A 24,815-nucleotide genomic window follows, 5' to 3' on the forward strand; every position below is an offset into this window, starting at 1 on the left:
CCCAGCTGCTCGCCCCGCGCCGCTGCTCTGCCCGGCTCCGCTCCGCTCCCGCCCCGCAACTTCGGCACCCGCATCCCCGCCCCCGGAGCCGGGTAGGGGGAGAAGGAGCCGAGGAGAGGGGAGGAAAAAAAGGAGAGGAAAAAAAAAAAAAAAAGGAAAAGGAGGAAAAAAACCAAAAAACAACCACTACCAACAAGGCAGCGACAATAACAGCCCCCCCCTCCCCCTCCCCATTCAAAAACACAAAATAAACCCCGGGGATAGATGAACTACAAATGAGAAAGAGGAAAAGATGGAACTGCACATCCTAGAGCACAGGCTCAGAGTGGCCAGCATAGCCAAGGAGAGCATCCAGTTGTTTACCTATGGATTAATCAAACTTGCTTTCCTGTCCTCCAAGACGAGGTAGGTGTCGGGGATGGGGCACCGGGGGGGGGGGGGGGGACAGCCCCTGTTTGCCGAATGGGGCAGCGTGCCGGGGTGGGGGCAGCCTCGTCCTGCTGGGGGCGAGGGGGCGGGGGGAACCTGGTGCTGTAAGGGTGGGGGGCACTCAGCTTCCTGCAAGGGTCACCCTCACTGCCATGGGGCGGGGGGCTGTGCTGGGGGTATCTTGCATTTAAAGGGGATGGGGGGGGAGAGGGTGAGGCAGCCGTCCGTGCGAGGAGGCAGGGGGCTGAGGCCAGGGGGCACCTTCCTTCCCCAGGGCAGGGTTTGGGGGGGGGTTAGCGGCTCGCTGGGTGCCCCCCGCAGCGCTCTGTCCCCGTCCCACAGCACGGGGCTTAGCGCTGGATTTGGGGTCCCGCAGTCACGTCGGGGCGGCCCCGTGGGGTCCCATCGCTCGGCCCGGGCTGGGAACAGGTGGGGGGGCCGAACAACAAAGGACAACAGCGGCAGCAGCGGGAGGAATGGTGCTGCTTTTTATCCTTTTTTTTTTTTTTTTTTTTTTTTCTTTCCTTCCCCCCCCCTCCCCATCCCCCGACCCGGTTGTTGTTGCTTGCAGCACTTATTCCAAAAGCCGTGTTTGCCTTAGGAGGCTCTTCTTCAGCGTTGCCAAATGGGAGGATGGGGGTGGTGGGATGGGGGTGGTGGGACGGGAGAGGGGGGGGGGAATGCTCACCTTGCACTTGGTCTTCTACAAAACCCGTGCTGTTGGGATAGCTTTGTGGAGAGAGGAAAAAAAAAAAAAACCGAAAATGTAGTGGAAGGCACCGGGAGGAATTTTCCTTTTTTAGAGGAAGGAAAACCCCATCGCTCTGCCCGGTTCCTTGCATGCATTTCAGCGCCTGGGCCTTCCCCAGCAAAACAACTGGAATTGCAAATGCTTCTTCTCGTGGCTTCCCTCGGCTGGTTGACTTTGTGGCTCTATTCAGAAAGAGGAATGGCAATGTAAATAATACAACCCGAACTCTTCTTGTTTTTCCTGCCTGGTAATTAGTATTTCAGCTTTCTCCTCAGATTGCATTCTTGTGACGAAGGTGGGAAATTTTCTTTGGCAGCGGGACAATAATAAATAGCTAATAAATTTCCTTTTTATTCCTGAAATTGTTTTAGCCCGAGCTGTAATTCAATCCTCTCCCTGCAATAACGCTCACGGATGAATGGATCTATTTGTGGTGTAATTTGATTACGGTCCCTTATCTTCCAGCTAAACTTCATGCATTGAAATCTCACTCTGATTTGGGGCTCATCCCATTCGGTTCAGCGCTGTGCAGTGTGTGCATATCAGCTCCTTGTTTACTGCCATCCCCGAGTGCTCCACGGGGTACCCACAGCTCTTCAGGCTGATACTGCTCTTTTTCATGTGGTTTTTTTTTTCAGTACTTATTAAAAGTGGTTGCTGATTAGGGGATGGGTGGGGGGTGCTAATGCATAAAGTATCAGCGTTCGCATCAGCCAGGAGACCTTTAAACCCGTCTCTCCTATTGCATGGGCTGGGTATTGGTGGGGTATTGACTTAGTCGTGTATTTCAAGTTCACGGCCACTTATCCTTTTTTGGTTGGTGTTAAATTCATCTCCGGTGTTGGAGAGGGGTCAGGGCAGCAGGCAGTGTTGATCCAGGTGTGCCATCGCCTCCTGCACGCAGCACTCAGATCAGAGCTGTGCCTGGTTGCTGCTGTGGGCTCCGACCCTTTCTGTGCTCGCAGAGCACCACCAGCAGTTCCATGGAATCTCACTGGTCAGGAAAAGCAAACTGTTTGTGGAAAGGTTTTGCTTGGCTTGGGAAGCTTGTGTTTATTTCCCTTCTGCTTGGTTGTTTTTTCTTTTGGAGGTTTAGGAGAGGGGAGGGAAAGCTGGTGCTGCTCTTGGGACAGTGGGTTGTACCACATTGCAGGTGGGATGCCCACCCCATAGCCTGGTGGTGTGAGAAGGGTGGAGGTCTTCAGTGCACCAGATCCCCCCTCCTTCTTTAAGAAGTGCCCTGGGGATGGCAGCTTACAGCAAGGCAAATGCCCCCTCCTGAGCACGCTGCCTGAAAAGGACCTGGGAGTGTGGGAAGGACAAGAGGATGGGGCCACCCATGTCCCTGCTGCTGTTTTCTGGTGAGGTTCCAAAGTTACTTTTACCCACCGATGCTTTTCCCATTGAGATCTTAAACAGAGTGTTTATCTGTGCCCGTGGGAGATAATGATCTGTGGGATGGACGCGATCCAGAGAGGTGGCAGTGACATCGCTGGTATCCCTGTGTTAGGAAACGTGCTGGTTTTACAGAGGCTCTTACTTTTGAGGGGTTATCTGGGAGGAGTATTGGAATCTCTTTCACATTCTTATACACTAAGGAGATGGGCTGGAACAGATTTTAAAATCTTGAATGTTTTTCTTGATCCTCTGGGGAAGGAGCAGTAACAAACACCCCTCTCTTTAGTTGGCCTTTCGCCACTTTGTCTGCCCCTGTTCATGTCACGAGCCTTTTAATTTAGCTTCTGTTACAACAGCAGTATTTTATTCAATTTTTTTTTTAATTTTTTTTTTTGCACAAAGAACAGCAATTTTGGAACAGTTCCGATGGCCAGAAGCAAGAAAGCAGTTAACGAGGTGAAGAGGTGAGAGCAGCAGTGAATAAAGCAGCAGGCTGAGCAGAGCTGCAGGAAAAACAGTGAATCATAACTTTGCATTTTATGTAAAGCTGCCTGAAGCCAGGTAGCCCAGTGGTAGCTGATAGTGAAACTCCAGCTTAGTTGTGCTGCTAGTGCTCTGCTTGTGTAAATGAGCACAGATCTATTGATTGTAGCTCTGCCGGGCACCCTAGTGGAGGATCTGCTCCATGTCATTTGTAGTTGCATGCTGAAATTTGCATCTATCTCATCTTCTTTGCTCTTGCTCTCCTCTTGATCCTCGTAGAGCTTTACTGATCTCGATATGCCTGTGTTTGGCTTGAGAGTTCCTCAGTGCCAAGGATCTCCAGCCTGTTCTGAAGGTGTGGGTGGTGGGTGTCAGAACACTTGTAAGGACATCTTTGCCCCATCCCTGGAGGCATTCAAGGCCAGGCTGGATGTGGCTCTGGGCAGCCTGGTGTGATGGTTGGCGACCCTGCACATGGCAGGGGGTTGGAACCCTGCTACGCTGTGGTCCTTTTCAACCCAGGCCATTCTATGATGATTCTATGATTCTCTTTTTACTACATTAATTATGAATGGAGAGGGAGGACTTGGATAGCTCTGAGCCACCAGTGTGCGTGGTAAGGAGGAGTAAAGTGAGCCCGACCTTCTCTTTTGGGTTCATAAATTATACATGGAGAGTTCGAGTCCCAGAGAAAAAAGTGGGGTCGGGGTTCTTCCAAGCACTGTGTCTGTATGATATAATTAGCCCCTGGTTGCTGATATCTGGGTAATGCTGTGATGGACTGTTGAACATCAGGAGCCAATGAGTTACCAAACAGCCTGCCCTCTCTTGTGTCCACTAACATAATGCTTCGGTGGCAACCAAGGAATTACAGTACTTGAGGGAAAAAGGTATTCCTTAAGTTCTAACGATGATAAGTTGCAGCTAGGATGAAGTTGAGCGCAATGAGAAGTAGGGAATGACAAACATTGCAGAACAGACTGGATTTTCTTCCGTCTTTGAACAAGCAATGGAACCAGGTTTGTTATTCTTGCTAAGTTTGTGATGGTATTTTTGGTGATCTGTCCCTTTTGCTCGCTAGTGTGTAAGTAACTGATACTGCTGTTTAGAAACAACGTGCTGTTGCTATTAATATGAGTGTTTGTCACTCCCTGATTACTTGCTTGCTGCCCAGGTGCCCTGAAATTGGAGGTGCTATAATAAAGGTCCACTTTGGGTTTCAAAGCATGGAAGGACAAATAGATATTGAAAATCTGTGCAGAGTCTAAGGTCAATTCAGGAGCTCACCAGCCCTTCCCCTTTGGTGTAACCTCAGCTAAATAAAAGGAATTTGTGCCCCTCGTATAAAGTGCAGATCAGTCTGCAGTGTGGGGTGATCTGGCAAGGATGGGTTGCTCCTGTTATTAAAACCTCCTCCTCTTGGCTTGTGCCACTCTTCGTGTCAGAGGAAGGCACTGCATAAAGGTTTTGGAGGTGTTCTCTCACCCAAAGCAGGTTGCTTGTGTTGCGGCAAAGACTCGCAAAGGACTTGAGTTGGGTTTTGTTTGATGTGGTTGCTGAGGTTTTGAGCCTTTCTCAGCCCCACCTGTTGGCCATCTGCTATGGAAGTATCCACACGCTGTTATCCAGATGCCCTGGAAAGCCTTAAGCTACCTGCCTGCCTTCCTACGGCATTCCCATGTATGTGTGTGGGGTGCAGGGCTTGCTGGTGGGCAGTCAGCATCGTAAGAATCCAATGAATGAGAAGGACAGAATAGAGAGTTTGTGTTGGAGCCTCATGAAGGGCATAAGCTCTTGAATTGTGCGTGTCCTTAGTTAGTGTTCTGGGCTGCTGGGTGTCCTCACTGGACTGTGAGGACATTCTGCACTATTTTAATGCGCTGAGCCTTGTAAAGAGCAGGTTTCCTTCCTGGTGGTCTCTTATTGTTCATCTTCAAATGCTGTTATTATTTCCCTTTCTTTCCCTCCCCTGGTGTGGAGGCTGCCTGGTGGGGCCCTGCTTTGTTTTCTTCCTTCCCTGCCATCCATCCCAAGGAACCAAATGGGGTTCCAAAGGCAGAGCAGCAACTCTGGATCAAACCACACCTGGCTGCGGTTGTACTGGGGTGGTGGTTGTTCCTCATTTCCCACATTAAGCTGTTTCCATCCTTTAGTAGAGATATTGCACGGACACTGCATCATCTGAGGGTACAGTGTTGGATACAAGCCTTGTGCCCACCAATGTTGAGCTGAGAAATATTTATTAAAAAAAAAAGAGGGACAAAATATCTATCTTTTGCTACGTAACTCGTCAAAACTCCCTTCAGCTGAGTATTTATTAGGATGGAAATCAGTATTTAAAAGGAGAATGTAGCTTTCGTTAATTCCTGGATGGCTCCCTCTGCAATCTAGGTGCTCCAGGTCTGGTAGGGCAAGTGTGGCAGCTGTGCATTTGTCATCCGGAAGGAGCAGTCGAGTTGTTCATTAACACAATGGTTGGAATCCACAGGCAGTTCCTACCACTGAGTTATAACTTAAATTAGGCCCCGTTTGATGGCTGAAACTATTTGACAATGCCTTGCTTGTGCTCTATAAATACGTAAATCTTTCCACTTAATTCGACTATTTTTTTTTTTTAATCTGTTGAGCACACTACCTCATTTATCTCATGCACAACTCCTTAATCGTCCTGCGTGTTTTAATGCGTGTGGACAAGGGCTACAATTCCTTTTTTCAGGGGAAAACAGTGCGGATTTGTTCTTTTGTTTACTGCAAACTCCAGGGTAAACTCCAGCTCTGATCTGCTGATAGCTGAGGGCTGGTGGAGGAAGGATTATACAACAGGAGTCTGAGGAAATAACTCCATTCATTGCAGCATCAACAGAGCAAAGCCTGTAAGTTGCAGTTACCGTCAGTGCTCGGATTGGATGGTCTTAGCCATCTTTCCAACCTAAATGATTCCATGCTTTCAGAGTGAAAAAGATCGCTCCCCCTGAGCTCAGCTTGGGTTTATAGAGCTGAACAGAAGCTGCAGTTGTTGGGAGAAAAGAGCAACAGACAAAAATTATGGCACGAAAGAAATGAAGATTGATGAAGCCTTTTTTGTGACTGTATGATCCCCTGTTGCTATTGGACTTACTGTGCAGTGTTCTGCTGGGCTGCCCGTGGAAATAAAGAGTCTGATCTCATTTTTGTGGTCTGATGTATAATAAACATTTCGTATGGGTTGATAAGTTTTTGTTTGTTTGTTTGTTTTGTTTCACATCCTATTTAAATATTCCTAAACTTCCTCACCAACCAGGACCGACTTCCTTGCTTTGGTTAAATACGTTTAACTGGAGATCAAAATAAAATATTTCTGACCTGCTGCTTTGGAGGACTCACTGCAGTAGTGCTGCTGAGCACAAAGTTGGCACAAGGAAAAGATGAGTGGCAAGTCTGTTTGGTGACAGCAAACCATTTGTTAGTCTTTGAGGGACTTCTGAGGTACACTTGTATGGGCATGGCTGCATTGCTTGGAGGCCAGGTGCTTGTTTTTCAGACCTTTCTGGTCCAGTTCAGTTTCATTAACATGATGGAATTGATGTTTTTTAAGATGCATGTGCTGTTCTTGTCTGGTGGGGATGTGGAGGCTGTTAGTGTTGGTAGGAAGTCCTTGACCCAAATACTTCCAGTACAAAGCGTTGATTAAGTGGGAACCTGGCCCCTTCAGAAGTGTGGATGTTTAAGATATATTAAGAAGTGTGGTTGATGAAGATATATCTGTAAAAGAAAAGTTTTTTTCTTCATTTACAATGTGTTAGCATCTCCATCAGAGAGGACGCTGGGGATGTCGTAAGGAGTCGCAGGCTGCACAACGTAAGGATAGAGCAAAATGCAACCTTAGGATGTTGTATGAAGTATTAAAATATGTGAATTTAAAAATAAATTTGTTGGGGGAGCTTCTAGAGCTTGGAGGGGAAAATTTACAGGTTTTGATATGAATTGAACAGTTAAAATGGAGGTGTGACTTTCTTCCTATCCTTTTCTGTCCAGGCTTGGACAAGCACTGCATGTCATTGAATCTGGGTGATGGTACTCTCTGGTTTTGGTTTTGGTTTTGGTGATGCCTGAATACTTACCCTACTTCTGTGGTAAAAAGTTGTGTGATCAACACTGTTTTATGTCTCAGAACATACCCTGTCATACAGAGGGAGTTGGTTGAAGTTGACCTCAGGACCTTGATGGAAACGGCCCGTGTTGATCTTCCTTAACATTCATAGTTTTTATTCCTTTTCCTAAATAAAGATTGACTTTCTTCTCTTGATAACCTCTGAGGTGCTCACTTGCACATAAATACAGTCTCAAAAAAAAAAGAAAAAATATTGTTCTTAATAATGAGAGATACTCTGTATGCATCTAAGCAGCTGTATGCATTTACATAGATTTACTCAGTCTTTATTTTTTGAAAATGATGGATGACTTATTTATTACATGATTAATCTTTCAGTTGTGATCTTTTTCAAGCAGCTTTTGGGTGGAAATTGAAGCTTGAGTTTAATGGGGTAACAAACAAGCATTTTCATTTGCTGTTTTTTAAGTAATAAACAAAGGCAAATGTGCTGAGCGCTTAGAAAAATACCTGAACCTATTTAGTGTTTATAGCTAAGCAATTTAATGTGATCTGTACTGAACAAACTGAACTGACAGTGACTGGAGACTATGCATGTCAAAACTTGGGGCACTCGGTCTCAGCCCCCCGCAGGTCTGCAGAGTGGGACAGGGGGAAAAGCAAACAAACAAACGCCGACTTGCTTGCATTTTCAGTTCCTAATTTGTTTCTCAACCCGGAATGAACCAGTGATGGTTCTGAACTGAGCTGAGTAATTAGCAACGAGAAAACATTCTCTTTGCAGAAGATGCTCTCGCAGTCAAAATCTGGCTTATTGCGTAAATGGACTGGTTCCAGTTGCCATGTCACCCATTCCTCCTCGTTACGTGTGCTGTGCAGTTCCAGCAATCAGTACACTTCCTTTGATAACTCTTCTTACACCTCAGATGTCATCGCCCCAAAAATGACTTCAGGTGTCTTCAAATCGGATGTGTTGATGTTGAAATGAAATCGTACTTTTGTTCTCAAATCTTAACTACTTTGCTCTGAAGTGGGCAGGTTAGAATGAACCTCGCACCACTGTGGAGATAAATGGGGGACGGATTATGATAGACTGAGATGGTGTGGCTCTGGATTTTGCCTGGTTCAGTCTTGTACCTGAAGCCATGCACGTGGCTTTGCTATTTTTTGTGGTGTGTTGTTCTTCTGGACATCATAACTCTGTGCTCTGTTGGCACTACGTTTTGTATCCCGTATAATTTGTGATTTAATGCCTTGTTTAAACAGGACCAAGTGTTTTTTGAAGTGAGGTTATGTGACCTCTTGGCTTTGGAGAGATCCCTCAGTATGAAGGAATAACTGCTGTGTTGGTTTATTGGTTCTTTTTGTTTCCTTGTGAGCTTTTTACTCCAGGCTGCATATTGGCCACATGCTGCTTAAAGGGAAGAGAGAAGAAGGAGAAGGGGGGGAAAAAAAAAAGCAGAAGTTTGAGCAACCTCGAGCCTGCTCTGATTTAAACAAAGTAGAAGCCAAAAAATTCCATAGCTGGATAACAGCAGAGCTGGCCTTTGGAAAGGGCACGTGCTCATGTATCAGCAGAGACATGGAATTACAGTTTTAGGAGTGTTAGATGGATGGATGAGGCCAATGGAGCCTCTCCAACCCCAGCCCCCTTCGTGGAAGTTTAATTTATGTCCTTGATATAAATAAGGGAAAGTATTAGATTGGCCTGGAGTCCAGCCGTCCCCTGGTTTGACTCAGCATACAGCACTGTGAGGCGGATGCTGTCCCTCTTGTGCTGTCATAGGCCAGAAATCCTTCTCCTTTGCACAGGAGTGTGAAATCAGCCTGGAATGACAAATATAAGAAGACTTTGTCCATCCTGGACCCGTTTGAATGGCTTTGTTCATTCAGATGGCGGCTGAATTGTAATCTCCGGCAGTGATTTAAATATGAAATAGTCTCAAAACAATACGGTTATCTATTAGCTCCTAATGGGCTCCTGAAGCAGTGTATTTTCAGTGGGTGTCTCATTATGGAAGTGATAATGACCTACTTACTGGGAGGGGGTGGGGAGGGGAAAAAGTCAGCAATGACAAATAGCAGGTATGTGTAAAATGTTTCGTGTCAGATTGGTGTCCTTCTGTGATACACTTGTACATCAGCATATGCTTTATGTTCATTTTCTTCTGTGTTCGTAGTATATCATGTTACGTACATCTGTGGCTGTTAATCCATGTCTGAGAGCCTTCCATGCCGTGTTACTGCTGCTCATCTCCTTTGGGGCTCCCACGGGCTGGGACAGAACTGTGTGCTTCCTTATGGCTTTGCAGACGGACACTCAGAGCAGGTACAAGCTCTGTGTTTAGAATCAAAGAACAGAACCATAGAATGCTTGAGTTGGAAGGGACCCCCAAAGGTCCAGCTCCCTACAATGCACAGACACCCACAGCTCCATCAGTGCTCAGAGCCCCTCCAGCCTGACCTTGGCTGTCTGCAGAGATGGGGCACCCACCTCTGGGCAGCCTTTACCTTTCACTGTCCTGTAGTCTGGGTGTTGTTGGAGGATCACAGCCGAGCAGCTGATGAAATTCCCAGCCCTGAGACAGCAGCTCCCACCTCCAGTGTTGTGGAGTGTGTGATCCAAGTTCAGGGGATTTAAAAAAGGGAAAAAAGGCACCTTTTGAAGGCAGCTCGGTTGGGTTGTGTTTATGGCACGGGCCCACAGATGTCTGCTGTAGTGCAGCCGTGGGTTAGTTAATTTTGAAGAAATCCTTGTTGGACTTTCTAACCTTTATTACCGATCAGATGGTTAGATCATCTTGTAGGGATAAAATTAACATGTGAAGGTGTGAGTAATGTAGTAATGGCTTTTCCAAACTAATAGGATAGACACAGCTTACACGTATTACTAGTATGCTTTGAATATTACATTTGCTCCTTTTATGTTTTTAATTCCAACAGTAACACTTTTTTTCCTTGTCTTTGAAAGAGCTCAGTGACAGGAATAGAACAGTTCCTGGATTCAAAATAGAGTGGTACTTTTCCCTTGGCTTGTTTAAACATACGGCGGATTATGTATTCCTTCCAGGATCAGCACAGAGAAAAGGACAATGAAAGAATTTTGTGCTGTTCCTTAAATGAGTCTTCCATGAAGCAGAGCTTAAATTGGGTTGGAACCTTTTAGTCACTTGTCGAATGTACGCCGTGTCAAGTTTGCTTCCCACTTAATGTTCACTTCAGATCAAATCTGATGTGAGTTACCTGATGTAGTGTTTTTGGAGACCAAAGCACTTGTACCCCAAGGCTCACTGGGGGCAAAGGGGCATAAACTCTGCAATACCTGTTAGTGTGGGTGAGAAAGGATGCTTAGGGATTTTTTAATAATCACATCGTGGACAAACACACTGACAGCTTTCTGGGGGTTCTTGGTGCTTCATGCAGAAGAGAGCAAAGATGCACTGCTGAGAATTAGTTGGGTTAATCAAAATGGGAGTCCGTGCTTTTTGGTGGGAGAGGTGAAAGCCATGCCTCCAGTCTGCATCAGCCACTTGAAACCCCTGTTGTCTTGCTGCTCCTGCCTTCATTTTCGCTTGCCTTTTCAGGCCCTGGTTTTTCTGGGTGCATTAGTGAAAGCATGCTCTGTTGTCTTTGCCTATACGTTGAGTTGAGTTGAAAGATGTCCATCTGAGCTGCCAGTAATAACAGCAGTCTTCCTGAACGTCATAAAGGAAACAGGAATATACTTGTATGAGTGTGTTTGTGTATGTGTGTATTAAAAAGCCACATGTATGCAAGCGTACATACATATACATGTGTATATATGTTATTCCGCAGTCAGAGCACCCTTTTAATGGGAATTCTCTCAACTAGAAATGAGTGCTTGTGCTGACAAACAAAACCACATCCTTCGGGGGCTCTAATAGCTGTGCTTCAGGATGGAGAACGTCTCTCTTCCCGATCCCCTTCAGCTGACAGCTGCTACAGCGGAGGCTGAATGTGAAGAATACATTTCAGGCGGCTGTATCCTGGGCGCTGGGAAGGCTGTGGAGCTCAGAACAATAGCAGAATGCGGAGCTGCCAGCAGGGAGTCTGAGTGGACAAGTATAATCATGCACCGCTCAGCTTTCAAGGAAATTACAGTTAGTGCACTGACTTGCTCATAATAGCGACGCATTGTTTGGCTTAATAACTTATCAGCTCTCCAGGAACCAGCCAGCGATCACTGTCATCATACCCTGCTAATCATTCTGTTCTCCGTCTGCCCCGCCGTGAACTGAGGACCTGTCACATCACCTACAAAACTGGCAAATTGAGTACACTGTCATTTTTTATTTCTTTTTTTTTTTTTTGCCCAGAAAGAACAATATCGCCCACCTTTTTTGTTCTTTTTTCTGTCTCTGATGTGATTGCACATTTAGAGTTACATATATATATATTTTTAAGTGTCAGGTTAAAAGCCTGAGCTTGAAAGGATGTCATGAGATTGTGTTGTTGGCTTTTTTTTTCCCCCATCTGTAGAGCCTGTGTTAAATTGCTCTTCTTTGTAGTAACTACTGGGGAACCGAATCTGAAATCTGCTTTTTTTACAAACGTTGCTTTTCTGTAAAGCATTTGGGGTGGAGGGGCAATTTTCTATCTGCAGTGCCTGAACTTCTGTCCGTCACTGGTAAGCAGCTCTGTAACAGCAAAGAGTGATTATCCCTGCTACAAAACATGGAATTTAGGCACAGGAAGGTGAAGTGATTTACCCCCAGGCACGCAGGGAGAAGGAGGCTGGTGTTAGTCCTGCTCCCAGTAGTCGTATATCCTCCCTGAGTGCCTTGGCTCCTTGTCAGGGCTGTTTGTCAGAGGCCAGCAAGGAAGGAGCTATTTCTGAGCATTTGTTCTAAAGAAACAGTGGCCACTGATACTCGAATGCATTTTACTGGATAATATATCCACGTCTTCAAGAGGTAACGCTTTAAATTCTTCTGGCTCTGCCTCTTATTGCTGCCACTGCTTGTTTTCTTACAGCCTGGCTGCGCTGTGCGGCTGAAGGACAGAGAGGGGGGTCAGGGCAGTGGAGTTTGGGCTGGTGCTTTGGTGTTGCCTGGATATGTGGCTGGGGATGGAAAGCAAAACTTCCTGTCTGAAGACTAATCCACCCAGCAGTAACGTATCTATAGCTTCAGACTACAGTTTGGGTAAATCTGGTGCTGTAACCAGCTCAGCATAGCCTGGGATGGGTCGAATGTCCAAATGTCAGCCCTGCTTTTCAGTGGGTTTTTGTAGTCCGTGCCAGTCTGTGCTGCTGCATACATGAGAGCCTTTTCTTTGTTCACTGACAGCCACAGTGGCCAGAGAGCAAATGAAAACCTGTGGTGTGCTGCAAAAGAGCTCTATTTGCTAACCTTTAGGTGGATGGATCTTCCCATGGAGCAAAATGTCAGAGCTGTGGGGACACCCACCCTTGGTCAGCAGTGTCACCGTGGGGGACGTCTCAATCTGGGTCCATCCTCGGGACTGAAATGATGCATCTGAGAAAAGGGAGGGGGAAACAGATGGATGTGCCCGAATGAAACAAGCCTCCTTGCTGCTCTGAGTAGCACAGGCAGCTGTAGGGATAATATCCACTGATCTCAGGGATTGTGCAAACGGTGGGGTGGGCTATTTTTATTAGGCCAGGATGAGTACGCTGGGATTTAAATGAAATCCTGAGTGTTTCAGTGTGTTGGGTTGGTTTTCAGTTGCTTGGGGTGTTTGCTTTGGCTTCCCCTCTCTTCTGTCTGCTGTAGCTTGAGAAAGACAATTGTATCTCTCCGCTGGTGACGACCAGAATTAAAATAGGAAGGAGCCTTCTGCTGCAAGATTTATTGCCTGGCACATCTCTGTTGTCTGATGAAGTGTCATCTCTCGTTGTGTTTTGAGAAGATGCTGCCTGACTGTGATATCTCCGAACCATATGAGAAAGCAGTTGGCCACATCTATTCTTGTCAATTATTGGAGATTTAGTTCGTCTTTGTACGTAGTATTGAAGGATGTGAGTCCAGCCCCTGCTAATAGACAGAAAAGATCAGGTTGTTGTGAAATGATTGTCTCTATAGAGACTTTGTATGCTTCAAATGAATTTGTGATTTCTGGCATCAAGAGGTGGGAAAAGTGCTGAGTAAATCTCTCTCATTCCCAAGATCTGGTTTCATGGTAAGGAAATACCTGAAGCTTGCAGGTGTGTCTGTCTCTTCCATGCGAAAGTTTCCCACTCAACCAGCAGTTTGCAGTCTTCATTTGAAAACAAATGGCAGTTGTTCAGGTTGTTCCTACTGCAAACATGTCCTGTTTTGTTGCCTTCGGTTGCTGTAGGGCTAACAAATGGCAGTGACTTTGCTCCCTGCACTGAAAAACAGCTGATTTTCAGGTTATGCTTGACCAGAGTTTTCTCACGCAGGAGCTGTTTTTTCCCCCCCCCCTTCCTCATGCCTACAGATACAAGAGAATAAATGTCAATATCTGAGCCAATTACTTTGCTATGGATCTGCCCTGTTAACCTAATTCTGCACCTGGCAAAGACAGCAAGTTTCTTTGCATTGATTGCAGTGAGCTGGAGCCCAAGCTGAAAAAATGGTGTAAGAGGTTCTGTTCTTGTAGACTTCTGTTGTCACAAATTCAACATCAAAATGGTTGAGGTTTCTGGGAAAACAAACCGTTTTGCTCGATTAAGCATGCATTGCAGTTCTTGGATTAATTCATGCTATATTAAAGCCAGCTCTTGATTATCTCTGGGTGAATTATGTAAATGGAGAAGTTCCTGTACCAGAATGGCAGAAACACACCCAGGCTGGATCTGGGTGGGCAGGCTGAAAGCAGCATGCTGTCTTCCTGGCATTGCATGGTGCGTTTCCCAGCTCAGGAAGCTTAGCATGCAACAGGATTGGTGACAGTTCTTCCCCACCAGCCCATTCCAGGCTCATTTGTATCATTTCTACTGCTTAGTTTTATCTTGCCAAAGCATTCCCAACCTGTTGTTCTGCGTAACTGAAGCTTACGGTGCTCCCATCCTATTGCTTAGCAGCTCTGCTGCCACTGCACTCTCTGCTGGGCTTAAAGATGCTGATAGAAGCACCTGCACCTTCAGTATCTTCCCCATAGATGTTATGTTGCAGCTCTCATCACTGTTCAGGAGCAGCTTTGTGCTGAGAATAGTCCACAATACTTCAGATACTCAAACTGCTAAGCAGTGGCTGGATGCTGTGCTGGGAGAAGAATGCAAGGAAGACAAAGCGTTAGACTTCAGCAAGAATCCAGGACATTTTGCATGTAACTTTGGTTTTTGGTCAACATATGTTTAATTTTTTGTTATAAATAATTATGGGGAGCAGGTCTTCTGCACATCCGTCCTGCAAGCTTAGGTGAAGGGATTGTTCTGTTGGATACAGTACTCAGTATTGCCAAACTCTACCTACTTTGCTGAGGTGCTTAAATAATTCCAGTTAAAGCATGCAGTTATTTTTTCTTCACCAGATCTCCGTCACCTTTATGAATTCAGTGCTTCGTTTGGTGCTGTTTTCCAGGAGCCCTGCATGCTTGTGTTACAGCTGGCATGGTGGTACAGGCCCACTGCAATCAGGGCACTGCACCCAAGGATGGAGTCAACGGGAGTGTGGCTCAACACAGAGTGGTTTTGGTAGGCAAGGAGTGAGCTAAACCTGTGTAACAGGAGAAGTTATTTGAGTGGCTTCATTGACATTGATGTAATCGAAGGGGACAGACTTTGTCCCTTCCTGTTGATAGACTGAAGTGTTGGTTTTTTTCCAGCACTTACATTCAGTTCTTTATGGTCCTTTGCATAGTAGATGCTGCCTGTTACACACAACTCCAGATGACAAAAACAAAAATTGCAGCCGTTGCAGCTTTGCTCATTCTAACCCCAGGTTAAAATGAGGCTCATTTTACAGAAATCAGTGAATTGTGGTTCAATTCTTAGGATTGCCAGGATGCCTCATCTTGGCCTTCCTTCACAGCATGCAACATTGCTATTAAACTAGTAGCAAACTTCAGTACAGGTTTAAGGAACAGGCTCTATTAAGCTTTTGTTAGTATTCTTTTTACCCGTGGACCCGTTTAGCTAAGTGGTATCTCCTCCTGAAAGGTTTGTGTGTGCAGAGCAACTTCTGTCCTCTGCAGACAACACTGGGAGCATGCTTCTTGCTGAAGTATAGAAAAGCACTGCCATTTTCATGCCATCTCTCCTCATACCCTTCTGCAAACTAATGGCTGGGCCCAGAACTGGGGACATGGCAGTGGAAGTACCTGATCTTTCTGATTTGTGGGTCGTGGCTGGGTTTCTAAGACTGCACAATACCCTCTGATGGCTTTCTGTCAGCATTAACCTTTTTTTCTTGGTCTGGATTGCTGACACTTAAATAATGGCATCCTTCATGAAAGCAGTTTGCACCTTTCCTAAGCAGAACACTGTTCTCTGTGGACACATAGCAGGGTTAGTTCTTTTGGATTGTGCTCTTACTAAGAGTCCAGGGCGCTCGAGGATTCAGCAATTTGTGTTTATTCATTTTCCAAAAAAAAAAAAAAAACAACAAAGATTTTGGTCCCTCTGCTGACAGTTTGTCTTCAGCTTGCTGCCTTTTGAAATCGCCTGCAAATTCTGCGCTGGCAATCTGTCAATCTGTCGTCTGAGGCAGGGGATGAGTGACACTGCTTGTTTCAACATATCGTAACTGTTGTGCTTGCTCCCACTAGCCCTGTAAAGTCTTGTTATGTCAGGGCGTGTGGGAGGGGTTGTATATATTTTTGTAGTTGGAGGGATCTCCTTTTGAATCCTTAATGTTAATGCATCTGGTGCCTTGGAAGGGTTGGGTTCTGCCAAAACTCTGTTGTTTTGAAGAAGTGCCACTTGTGCTCAGCTGGCCAAAGCCTTTGCTGTTGGAGCAGTGGGGTTTGGCTGCTGCAGCTGAGCAGGTTCCTTGGGGCAGAGCCTGTCCCTGTGTGCAGGCTGGAAGCTGTTGCATGCAGATGGTGATGCAGCAAGCAGGCTGAAGGCACAGAAAAACTTTGGGTTTGATACAGCAATGACTAAATCAGGTTCTTCAGCCTGTGTTTTGCAGGAGGTCAAACTGTAATTACAGAGCCTTTCATCTTCTTTCTCTCCCTCTCTCCCGCTCTGCTCTTCGCCTGATCTTTTTTGTTGTTCTTCTTTCTCTTGAGGCTGCAGAGAGCAAATTCCTGCAGAATTCCTGGCACGGAGACACGGGCTGATAATGCCGGGTCTAATACCAAAGCAGGAGCTTGCTGCTGTTCTGTAGTTTCTAGCATGGGCCCATTGCAGTATAGCTGCTGGAAGATCCCTGAGCAAAGCGAGCTCGTGCTCCATGACAGCCCAGTTCTGTGCCCCAGTGCTCAGTGCAGGCAGAGGCAGTGGTCTCACACTGAGCGTGGCAGGACAGAGCCCTTTGGTGGTGTTTGTGCCGCAGGTACAGAATTGCAGTGTAGGATCCTGATGTTTATTCTTAGCTTGCTAACCGAATCACTGCAGAGCCTCTTGCACATCATTCAGACCTAATCCTGACCACATCGCAGCCCCAGTGAAGCCCTTTCGGTTATTCACTGGGGATATGAGATCAGCTTCTTACCTGCTGTTTTTCTCTCATTTAGTAGGACTGGGGGAATGAAAATCATCCTCGTGCAGGAAGTGTGATAATCTGTTAATGTTTGTGCAGTGATAATGTGGGCATCACCGTGTGAGGCCTGGCGTCCGTGAACGGGACTGATTGATGGCAGTTATCAGCCGGGCCTTTGGAGCATGGGATTTTTGGCCTCTTTCATCAGAATAGTTTTACGTGATTATAGAGGATAACTCTGGAAATGTCTCTGTTCTGCGCTTGCCACATGTCCAGATGGCGAGGTCAGCGCAGCGTGGACCTGGCTCAGTTGCTTTGTGTGCCAGGATAAGTGCTGCTGCTTTCCCTCTGTGTGCTTCTGGCTCAGCTAGAAACCAGGCAGTTCTATGGCTGTCAATAAATCCAGAGAGCTGGAAATCATTATCTGCAGTGAACTCTGCTTTTATTGGCCTCCAATTAATTTCCCACCCCTTCTTCTAAATGTAGTTCTGAACCCCCCAGAGCTTGGCAGTGGATATTTTTCTCCATTTTTTTAGGCAGTGTTTGTCAGTGTAGCGATGCTTCATGCTCTCGCCTGTGGAGTGATGGGTCTGTCCCATCCCTGTAAGCACCATCCCATTGCTTACATGTATTTGACTAATAGGGCTTTAACGCAGGTTGTGTGGGTAAGGTCAGAGGCAGAACTATTCCCTCCTGTGCCTCTCAGACTGGGAGGCATCCTCCTGTCCTCCTTCACTCTGGAAAATTGTTCTGACCTTTCCAGCAAGCCAGTCATGGGGCCAAGGGTGCAAAGGGGACATGGCAGCCATAGCCAGCAGCTGGAAGATGGCTTTTAGGTGACTAAGGGTACATTGGCTGGCTTCCTTGTGTTGAGGGGTTCAGGGCTAGATGTGAGCCTCCATCCGTTCCCTTGCAGAGAGGTGACAACTCCAAGTGCTTTTCACCTCAGAAGAGCACGAAAGTTCTTCCCCAACGCAGTGGGTATCAGAAGAACCAGGACAAAACCTTTGCTCTGCTCTCTGGGGGCAGGGCAAGATGCACTCGGGTGTAGCCCAGCATTGACTAAGCTGTTGTGTAGATAATACTTGTAGAATTTTGACCAGAGCTTGCCTGAAGACAGGGAGGCTCCTTTGCACTCTGATAATTTTTTTTTCCCATGATTTGTACTGTGTTTTCAGCCACTTTTTCGTTTCCTTTTGCTGACATTAGAGTATCATATGATTTAGGGCCTTGTTTTCAAGCTTGATACGAAGGCTAATTACTTCCTTCTTGCATCCTCCTGGTATGAAAACATGGGACTTAATCTTTTACAAAAGAGAATGATGAAGGGTTGTTGTGTTGTTTTGGTGCTGTTTTCTTTTCTTTTCTTTTTTTTTTTTTTTTTTTTTTTTTTTTTTTAGGTGCGTGGAATTCTTTGGTAGATTTGAATTTATTTTTCATACATTTTTCACACATGACAATAAAACATGAGGAGCTGAGCTCCTATTGCATAGCTTTGTGCGGACACAGATTTCTGTTCGTGTTTGTACTCACTAGATCTAATTATGCAGTTACATTCAGCCTGCGGTGAGTACTTTTAGTAATTAGGGATAAACTATGGATATTTGATGTTTATATAAAAGTCAGAACGTATTTGTCTTGTTTTCAACCCTGACTTGCTTTGATTATCCATCGCCTTGTAGGTAATTAAGCTGTATGCTTACTCCATGTCCAATTTTCTCATGTTTTCTCTTACCTTAATTTGAGAAGAGAAGGGGAAAAAAAACTACAGCAGGAAACTTGGGAGCATTAGGAAATTGTTTCATTGGGAATTTGTGGCAGTGTTGTACAGACATGCAGACGTTAAGGGTGGGCAGCCTGCTGTCTGGGCAGCTTGGCAAAGAAGAGGTCATTGCTTTAATGGTCCTCATCAACTGCTGGCTTAATAGAGCCATGGGAGCATCAACTCTTGGTGTCACTCATGTAATGCAAGACTGCAGGAATCATTTCGCCTCTGATCAAAGTAGCTGTTGTTCAGTTTTTATCTAAGAGTTCTGCTAATGGTCCAGCCAGTTATCTTCGTGGGCTGACTGAAGGCATGGCTTACAAAATAGCCTTTTGGTGGATCAGTTTTTAGGGAATGCGGGCATTCCACAGTATGAGATCTTTGGGGTGATGTTTCTGTGAAAGCAGTGGCAACAACAGGAGGGTGTGCTTATTTTTTTAACAATAATAATTAAAAAAAAAAAGCAACAAAAAACCACCAACAACACTACCTTGTTTTATATTGGGTTGTTTTTTTGCAAGGTCAACGTGCAAAACTCCCAGTATCCCGGGTTCATCAGGAGGCCTGCAGGCATGCCTCCCTTCAAGCACATGAGTCACTCTGTTAAAATTTATTGCCTAGGTATGTGATTAAGTAACTTGATAAATGGGGAATGCAAGTTGGGAGCGGGGAGCTGTTCCCCAGTTCCCTCCTCTGGCCGGCCATAACCCTGTGTGTGGTGGTGTAATTGCAAGGTTCGTTTGCTTCCAACCTTTACTCATTAACTTTTTCAAAGCGTGAACCCTCCTTTTGGCAGAAGAAAAAGCTGGGCGGTACTTCTGGAGACAGTCCTGTGGGATTCCAAAGTGATAAGAGCAGAGGGCTGCTTTTGAAAGCAGCTAAGTTCTGTAGGGTGTCATTGAGGATAATGTTTTGTCCACGTCTGCCTGAGCCATCTTCAGCAATTGGTACAGAGGGATTGCAATTCTTTGAATACTTGGCAGAAATAGTAACTTCCTGTAAGTGTTTGATGCTCCTCAAGACTTTTTCAGTGCGATGCATGAAAGATGTGTTGGGAAATAATGAAATCAGAGGTGAAAGCTTTGTAGCAAAGGAGTTTGCACAACCTACTCTTGCCTGTGGCCATTTTCATTGGAATCTAGAGTAAAAATACAGGATAGATGGCTTCAAGTGTTTTCACTCAGATCTATTATACATACACAGTCAAAACAGTAACTTTCATTTTAAAATCTTATTGTTTTTTATTGAGAATTGGATTATTCTTACTGATTCCAGTCTGAGCCTCTTTAGTTACACATGTATCAGGTTTACTTTTTTCTTCCCTCTAGTTCAGATGCCTAAAATACATACCATGAGCTTCGTATGATCTATTTTTATAATCTGGAGTTAAAAACAACTCATACGATGGGGTCAGTGACAGCAAAACAATCAGATTGGCATCGTTGGATTTTCTCTGAGTCAAATCCCAAACAGTCATATACCTTTGAGAATGAAAAGATAAGGCTGTGGTTGGACCTGATGATCTTTAAGGTCCTTTCCAACCTGAGCTATTGGGTGATTCTGTAAGGAAGTTGGTTGTTTTTGTTCTTTTTTTTAAGCACGGTGTGTAACAATATCTTCAGCTGAAGATAGGCACAGATCTTACCCAAACGGATGGACTCTGTTGTGAGTCTCTGTCGGGCTTCTCATATGACTCCCAGCCAAAGCTTGGGGTTGAGGTTGTGCTTCAGAAGGAAAAGTCTGTACACTCCTTACCAATGAAGGGCCTCTTTGTCCAGCACTGCCTCTCAGCACAGTTCTACCAACTGACATGGCCTTCACCACTGTATTTGTAGTATGTCAGTTGTTGGAGGCAGCATTTAAACGTAGACTTGTACGCGGCGATCTGGTTGGTAAATGGTTTAATGTTGGGCCATCTTTTGCCGTGAAGTTCAGGCTGTAAAAGCTGGTTTATTCTTTTAAGCAGAAGAAGGGTAGAATAAGTAGGAAAAAAACCAGCACAGCAGGACGTGGACAAGTGCTGATGGCATCTGTTCAAACAGGCAGAGACTTGCCAGAGGCCAAATGGAAAGAATGCGATGCAGTGGGCTTGTTGGAGTGGCTTCTCCAGGTTGCTACGGGAAATGATCTTTTTTTGATTATTGCTGCATGGAATGTGAGCACTGAAGATGTGCAGACTGCCTGCTGGGCTCTGCTGCCTGCTGCTCAGTTGCTTCTAGCTGGGGTGTGCAAGGAAGTGCTGTGCAGTGGCCACGTAGATTCAGAGAAGATGCTGCCTGGGGACCTCCCATAGCCAGCCAAATACTTTAGGAGCAGCATTACCACCAACTCTGAATAGGAATAGTTGTCAGAGGACCAGCAGCATTTCATTAAGAGTGGTTAAGCCACAGAACACCTGTGTGAGGTAGGTGTGGGTTGGGCATGTCGTTTTCAGAAACAACATCCCCACATATCCCCCAAAAAAACAGTAGGTTGGGCCCCAGCAAATAGGAAACTGCTTTAAAAGTTGAGTTTTATTTAAATATATTCAGTATGTTTTGTTTGTTTGTTTTTTCCTCTGATTAGTAGCCAGACTTTCAGTTTAGATTTATCTGCAAACAAGCCTGAAACTATTTATTTCTTCTGCTTGGTCTTGCACAATCATGTTATTCTGGGTAGAGATTTGAGGGAATGATGCTTGCTTTCTTAACCACTTTGCAATGAAGGATGGCATGGTGTCGTGCAGGAGCTGGGAGAGGTGAGTGGTGTGTTCCACAGCTGCATTTCCACCGCAGTTCCCTCTCCAGATTTGTGGAGATCGTTCACTTGAATGTGATCCACCGCTTTTGCAGATGGTAATTCTCTCTCATCTCCAGCTGTGTCCTCTTCCCTACTACCCAAAAGACCTTGGAGTAAGCTCTGGGTGTGAATATGTAAAGAGAAAACTGTTTGGGAGGCTTTGGAGGAGGGGGAGGACTGATAAATTACCTTTGAGATAGGAATAATAAATATGTGGCTCTTGTGATAGAGGTTTAAACTAAATACTTAGGACTGTATAAACGATCCTGCTCAGAAGACTTATTTGACATCTGAACTTGAAGAGCTTTTATTTCTTGTCTGAAGCCAAGTTTTGACTAAGTCTGGAATTTCCTGCATGGGAAACTGTAGGGATGTGGCTTCTTGGTACTTCATCAACATGTTTAGCCAAGGGCATCTATTGGCAGCTCTTCCTGGAAGAGTGGTTCCAGACCTTTTTGCCTTTGAAATAACCGCTATTGCAAGTTTTGAGCCTGTGCAGTTAAAGGGTAATTAGTCCAACTGTAGTACTTGTGCTCAGATAATATGTGGTTGCACACCTTTGGATCGTGAGAGCTCCTAAGTGCTCCCAGCTCTGTAACTTCCATGAAATCCCTCCTTCTGAGGGCTCCCAAGCAGATGAACTTTCTTTTTCCTGTCCTTCATCTTCACATTTCCATCTTCCAGTAGGCTTCATGCTGCAGTCACAGGAGGCTGGTCCTGCCTCAGCACATGGACAGCCTTTGCTAGGGAATGGATGATCTGTTGCCCATGTAACCGTGCCTTCCTCCTGCAGGCTGAGGGCTGCTGTGTTACAGCGTGATGAAGCCTGGGTTTGTTTGGTGTTTGCCAGGGGATGTGGAAAGAAATGATGAGCAGGGGGGGAAATGTCAGGGTGGTGCTGAGGAGGGAAGCCAGACCTCCATTTGGTGTGAGTAGAGGGCCCACTCCTTCCCAGGGAGATGCCCAACTGAAGCATGGTTCTGCTATCAGAATGGCGCCCTGCCACGATTCCACATCCTGTAGGGGAGATTTAAAATGCGTTTCAATTCTCATGTTGTTTGTGAGCATATATCCCAAATACTTCCTCTTCCCCACATCCTTCACTGGGCAGTCTGGGGCAGCTTTGTGATGCCAGGCACTGAAAGTCCCTGTTTTTTGACACCAGGTATTTTTAAAGTTGTGCACGGGTTCAGAGAGCATCTCTCTTTTACCAAAATAGATTGTTTTTTACATGCCCTCTGAGCAGTCAAACCCTGCACAAAGAAGCAGTGGCCCTGTAGCGATGAACTGGGCTGTTTACTGCATTGTTACAGCGTTGAATCAGCTTTCTATTTTGATGAGTGTTTCACTGGCTTGCGAGGTATCTGTTTTCCAGAGACTTATACTTTGTGTATTTTCATCTGTGCTGCCCTCAAGTGTGAGAAGGAGCTTTTCAGTGGGAGACACGGACCCAACTTTAGGACCATCTCACATCACTGAGGCCTCTCTGAGCACACAGTTTTGTCAAGGATGTGAATGCCATTGGGAAAGGCAGTTTTCCAGGCTGTCGCATTCAGTGTATACAGAATATTTTTATGATGTAGATGGTGAGGAATCCTTAAGCCCACTCTGAGTTTGCACTTGTTAGCTTACACAACAGAACAGAAGCAAGAAACCATCCCTGCCTTTTCACATGCTGAACTGAGCTACAAAAAGGAGTTTAGAGAGCATGTAAACCTGTAGTATTTCTCCATTGTGAATGTCTGGTAAATTAAGCCCTCAGCTCCTGACACAAGCACTTCTTTGGAGGGCAGTGCTATGGGTGCAGCAGGTGCGTGCATCCAGCAGGCCTGGGTCTGCTCCTTCAGCAGCACAGGTCTGTGATTGTGAAAGCTGTAGATAAGCAGCTTGCAGGAGTTAAACCTGACAAAACTGTGGGAAATAAACTGGTGATCGAGCTTAAACAGAGCCCAACTTCCGTTTGTTTTTGCAAAGTTTTACAAGTTTCCTAACAAAATGCTTCCTGGAGTGTATTGAATACGTAGGTGGTTCAAACAAATTCCCCAAGTTTTCTGTATTTTCTGAGCCAGGGAAGTCTGCTTCCAGCTGCTTTCTTACAGCCATTGCAGCAATGCTCTTTTGGAGAGGAAATGTTTCCTAACATCCAGCCTGACACCTCACCTGGTGCAACTTGAGGTCATCACCTCTCATCCTATCGCTGTTACCTGAGAGCTGAGGCTGACCCTTGCTTTGCCACCACCTCCTGTCAGGTAGCTGTGATAAGGTCCCCCCTGAGCCTCCTGTTCTGCAGACTGACCCGTCCCATTCCCTCAGCCATTCCCCATCAGACGTGGGCTCCAGACCCTTCATGGCTTTGTTGCCCTGCTTTGCACATCCTTCAGGGCCCTCAACATCTCTCTTGGAGTGAGGGGCCCAAAAATGAATGCAGGAAATGCTCATATATATATATATACATATATATATAAAATTCTATATATTTCTACATTTTTAGGATTATCCGTATGAAAGCCCTTCAGAAAATACCTGTGAGTCCCCAAGGCAGCTCGAGTCCTGCTGATAGGCCTGGGTTAGCCCACCCGTCCTCCCAGACCAGAGAACTGGGGGAAATCTCTCATTACCCAGTAGAACTAACCGATTAATTAGCGGGGGACAAAGTGCACCAACCAATCTGTTATGCCAGATGGATGCTTCAGCATTAATTTGTGTTCTTGGAATAACTGGACATAGATACGTTTAGCACCTGGAGCCTGCTTCCATTGTGCTCAGTGGTGAAAATGCAGTTGGGTTTGGAGATGCGAGTCCATAAATCTTCAGGAAAAATGCATTTTGCCATCAAGTGGTAGCGGTAAAAATGAAGTGAATAAAAGCTGTCCAAAGCAATGGACTTTACCACCTTAAAGCAGGCATATTAGTGTGAAAACTGGAGTTATGCTTCTATCTCCCCAGAGCATTCCTACCACCGAATGCCAAGAAATGAGTAATCTGTGTTTTTGTTGCTTTTTTGTTCTTCTTAATAACTTTTAATGTATTTTCGTAAGGAAGTCAACTAAAGCACAGTGCTGGAGAAGTTAAGGTGTGCATAACTTTCTCTTTGGGAATGAGATTGAAGGAAGAAAACAGTTCTAAAAAAAAAAAAAAAAAAAGGTTATGGTGATTGCTTATTTGGCGACACTTTATTTTGAATGAAGGAAGAAAAATTTCTCTTCCTTTGCATTCCTTTTTTTTTTTTTTCCTCCATTTTTTTTCACAGCACGTCTGACAGATCCATTTCTTAGCTCCGTGGAGAACTGCAGGATCCCTGCCCATCTGTGGTCTTGTTTCAGTGGGAGCCGTTGCTGTTTGCTGGAGGGAACACATGATGTACCACCTCTGGGGCACTAGGGGGGTCCCGGGGAGGATTTAGAAGAGCTCAGTGTGGTACTGAGTGTTCCTCCACCTTTCGTACAAGGTTGTCATGCTCCCATAGGAAGCCAGGTATCGCGTCCAGTTGTAATGAGAGCTTGAGAAAAGGCAGACCAGACAAACAGG

The 24,815-nt window shown here is 45.5% G+C and overlaps 1 protein-coding gene across 1 annotated transcript in view; it reads left to right on the forward strand.

Annotated features, from left to right (window-relative positions):
• Positions 1 to 292: 292 nt before the first annotated feature.
• The window catches only part of CASTOR2 (cytosolic arginine sensor for mTORC1 subunit 2), a gene marked incomplete at both ends in the record, with an annotated part of 88,754 nt that continues 64,231 nt past the window's right edge, over positions 293 to 24,815 (forward strand). The window contains one exon of the mRNA XM_079545198.1: positions 293 to 405. Coding sequence (XP_079401324.1) covers positions 293 to 405 — 113 coding nt within the window. The remainder of the gene's footprint in view (positions 406 to 24,815) is intronic.

This window comes from Tetrao urogallus (genome assembly GCF_951394365.1).
Source record: "Tetrao urogallus genome assembly, chromosome: 20".
Classification (NCBI taxonomy): domain Eukaryota; kingdom Metazoa; phylum Chordata; class Aves; order Galliformes; family Phasianidae; genus Tetrao; species Tetrao urogallus.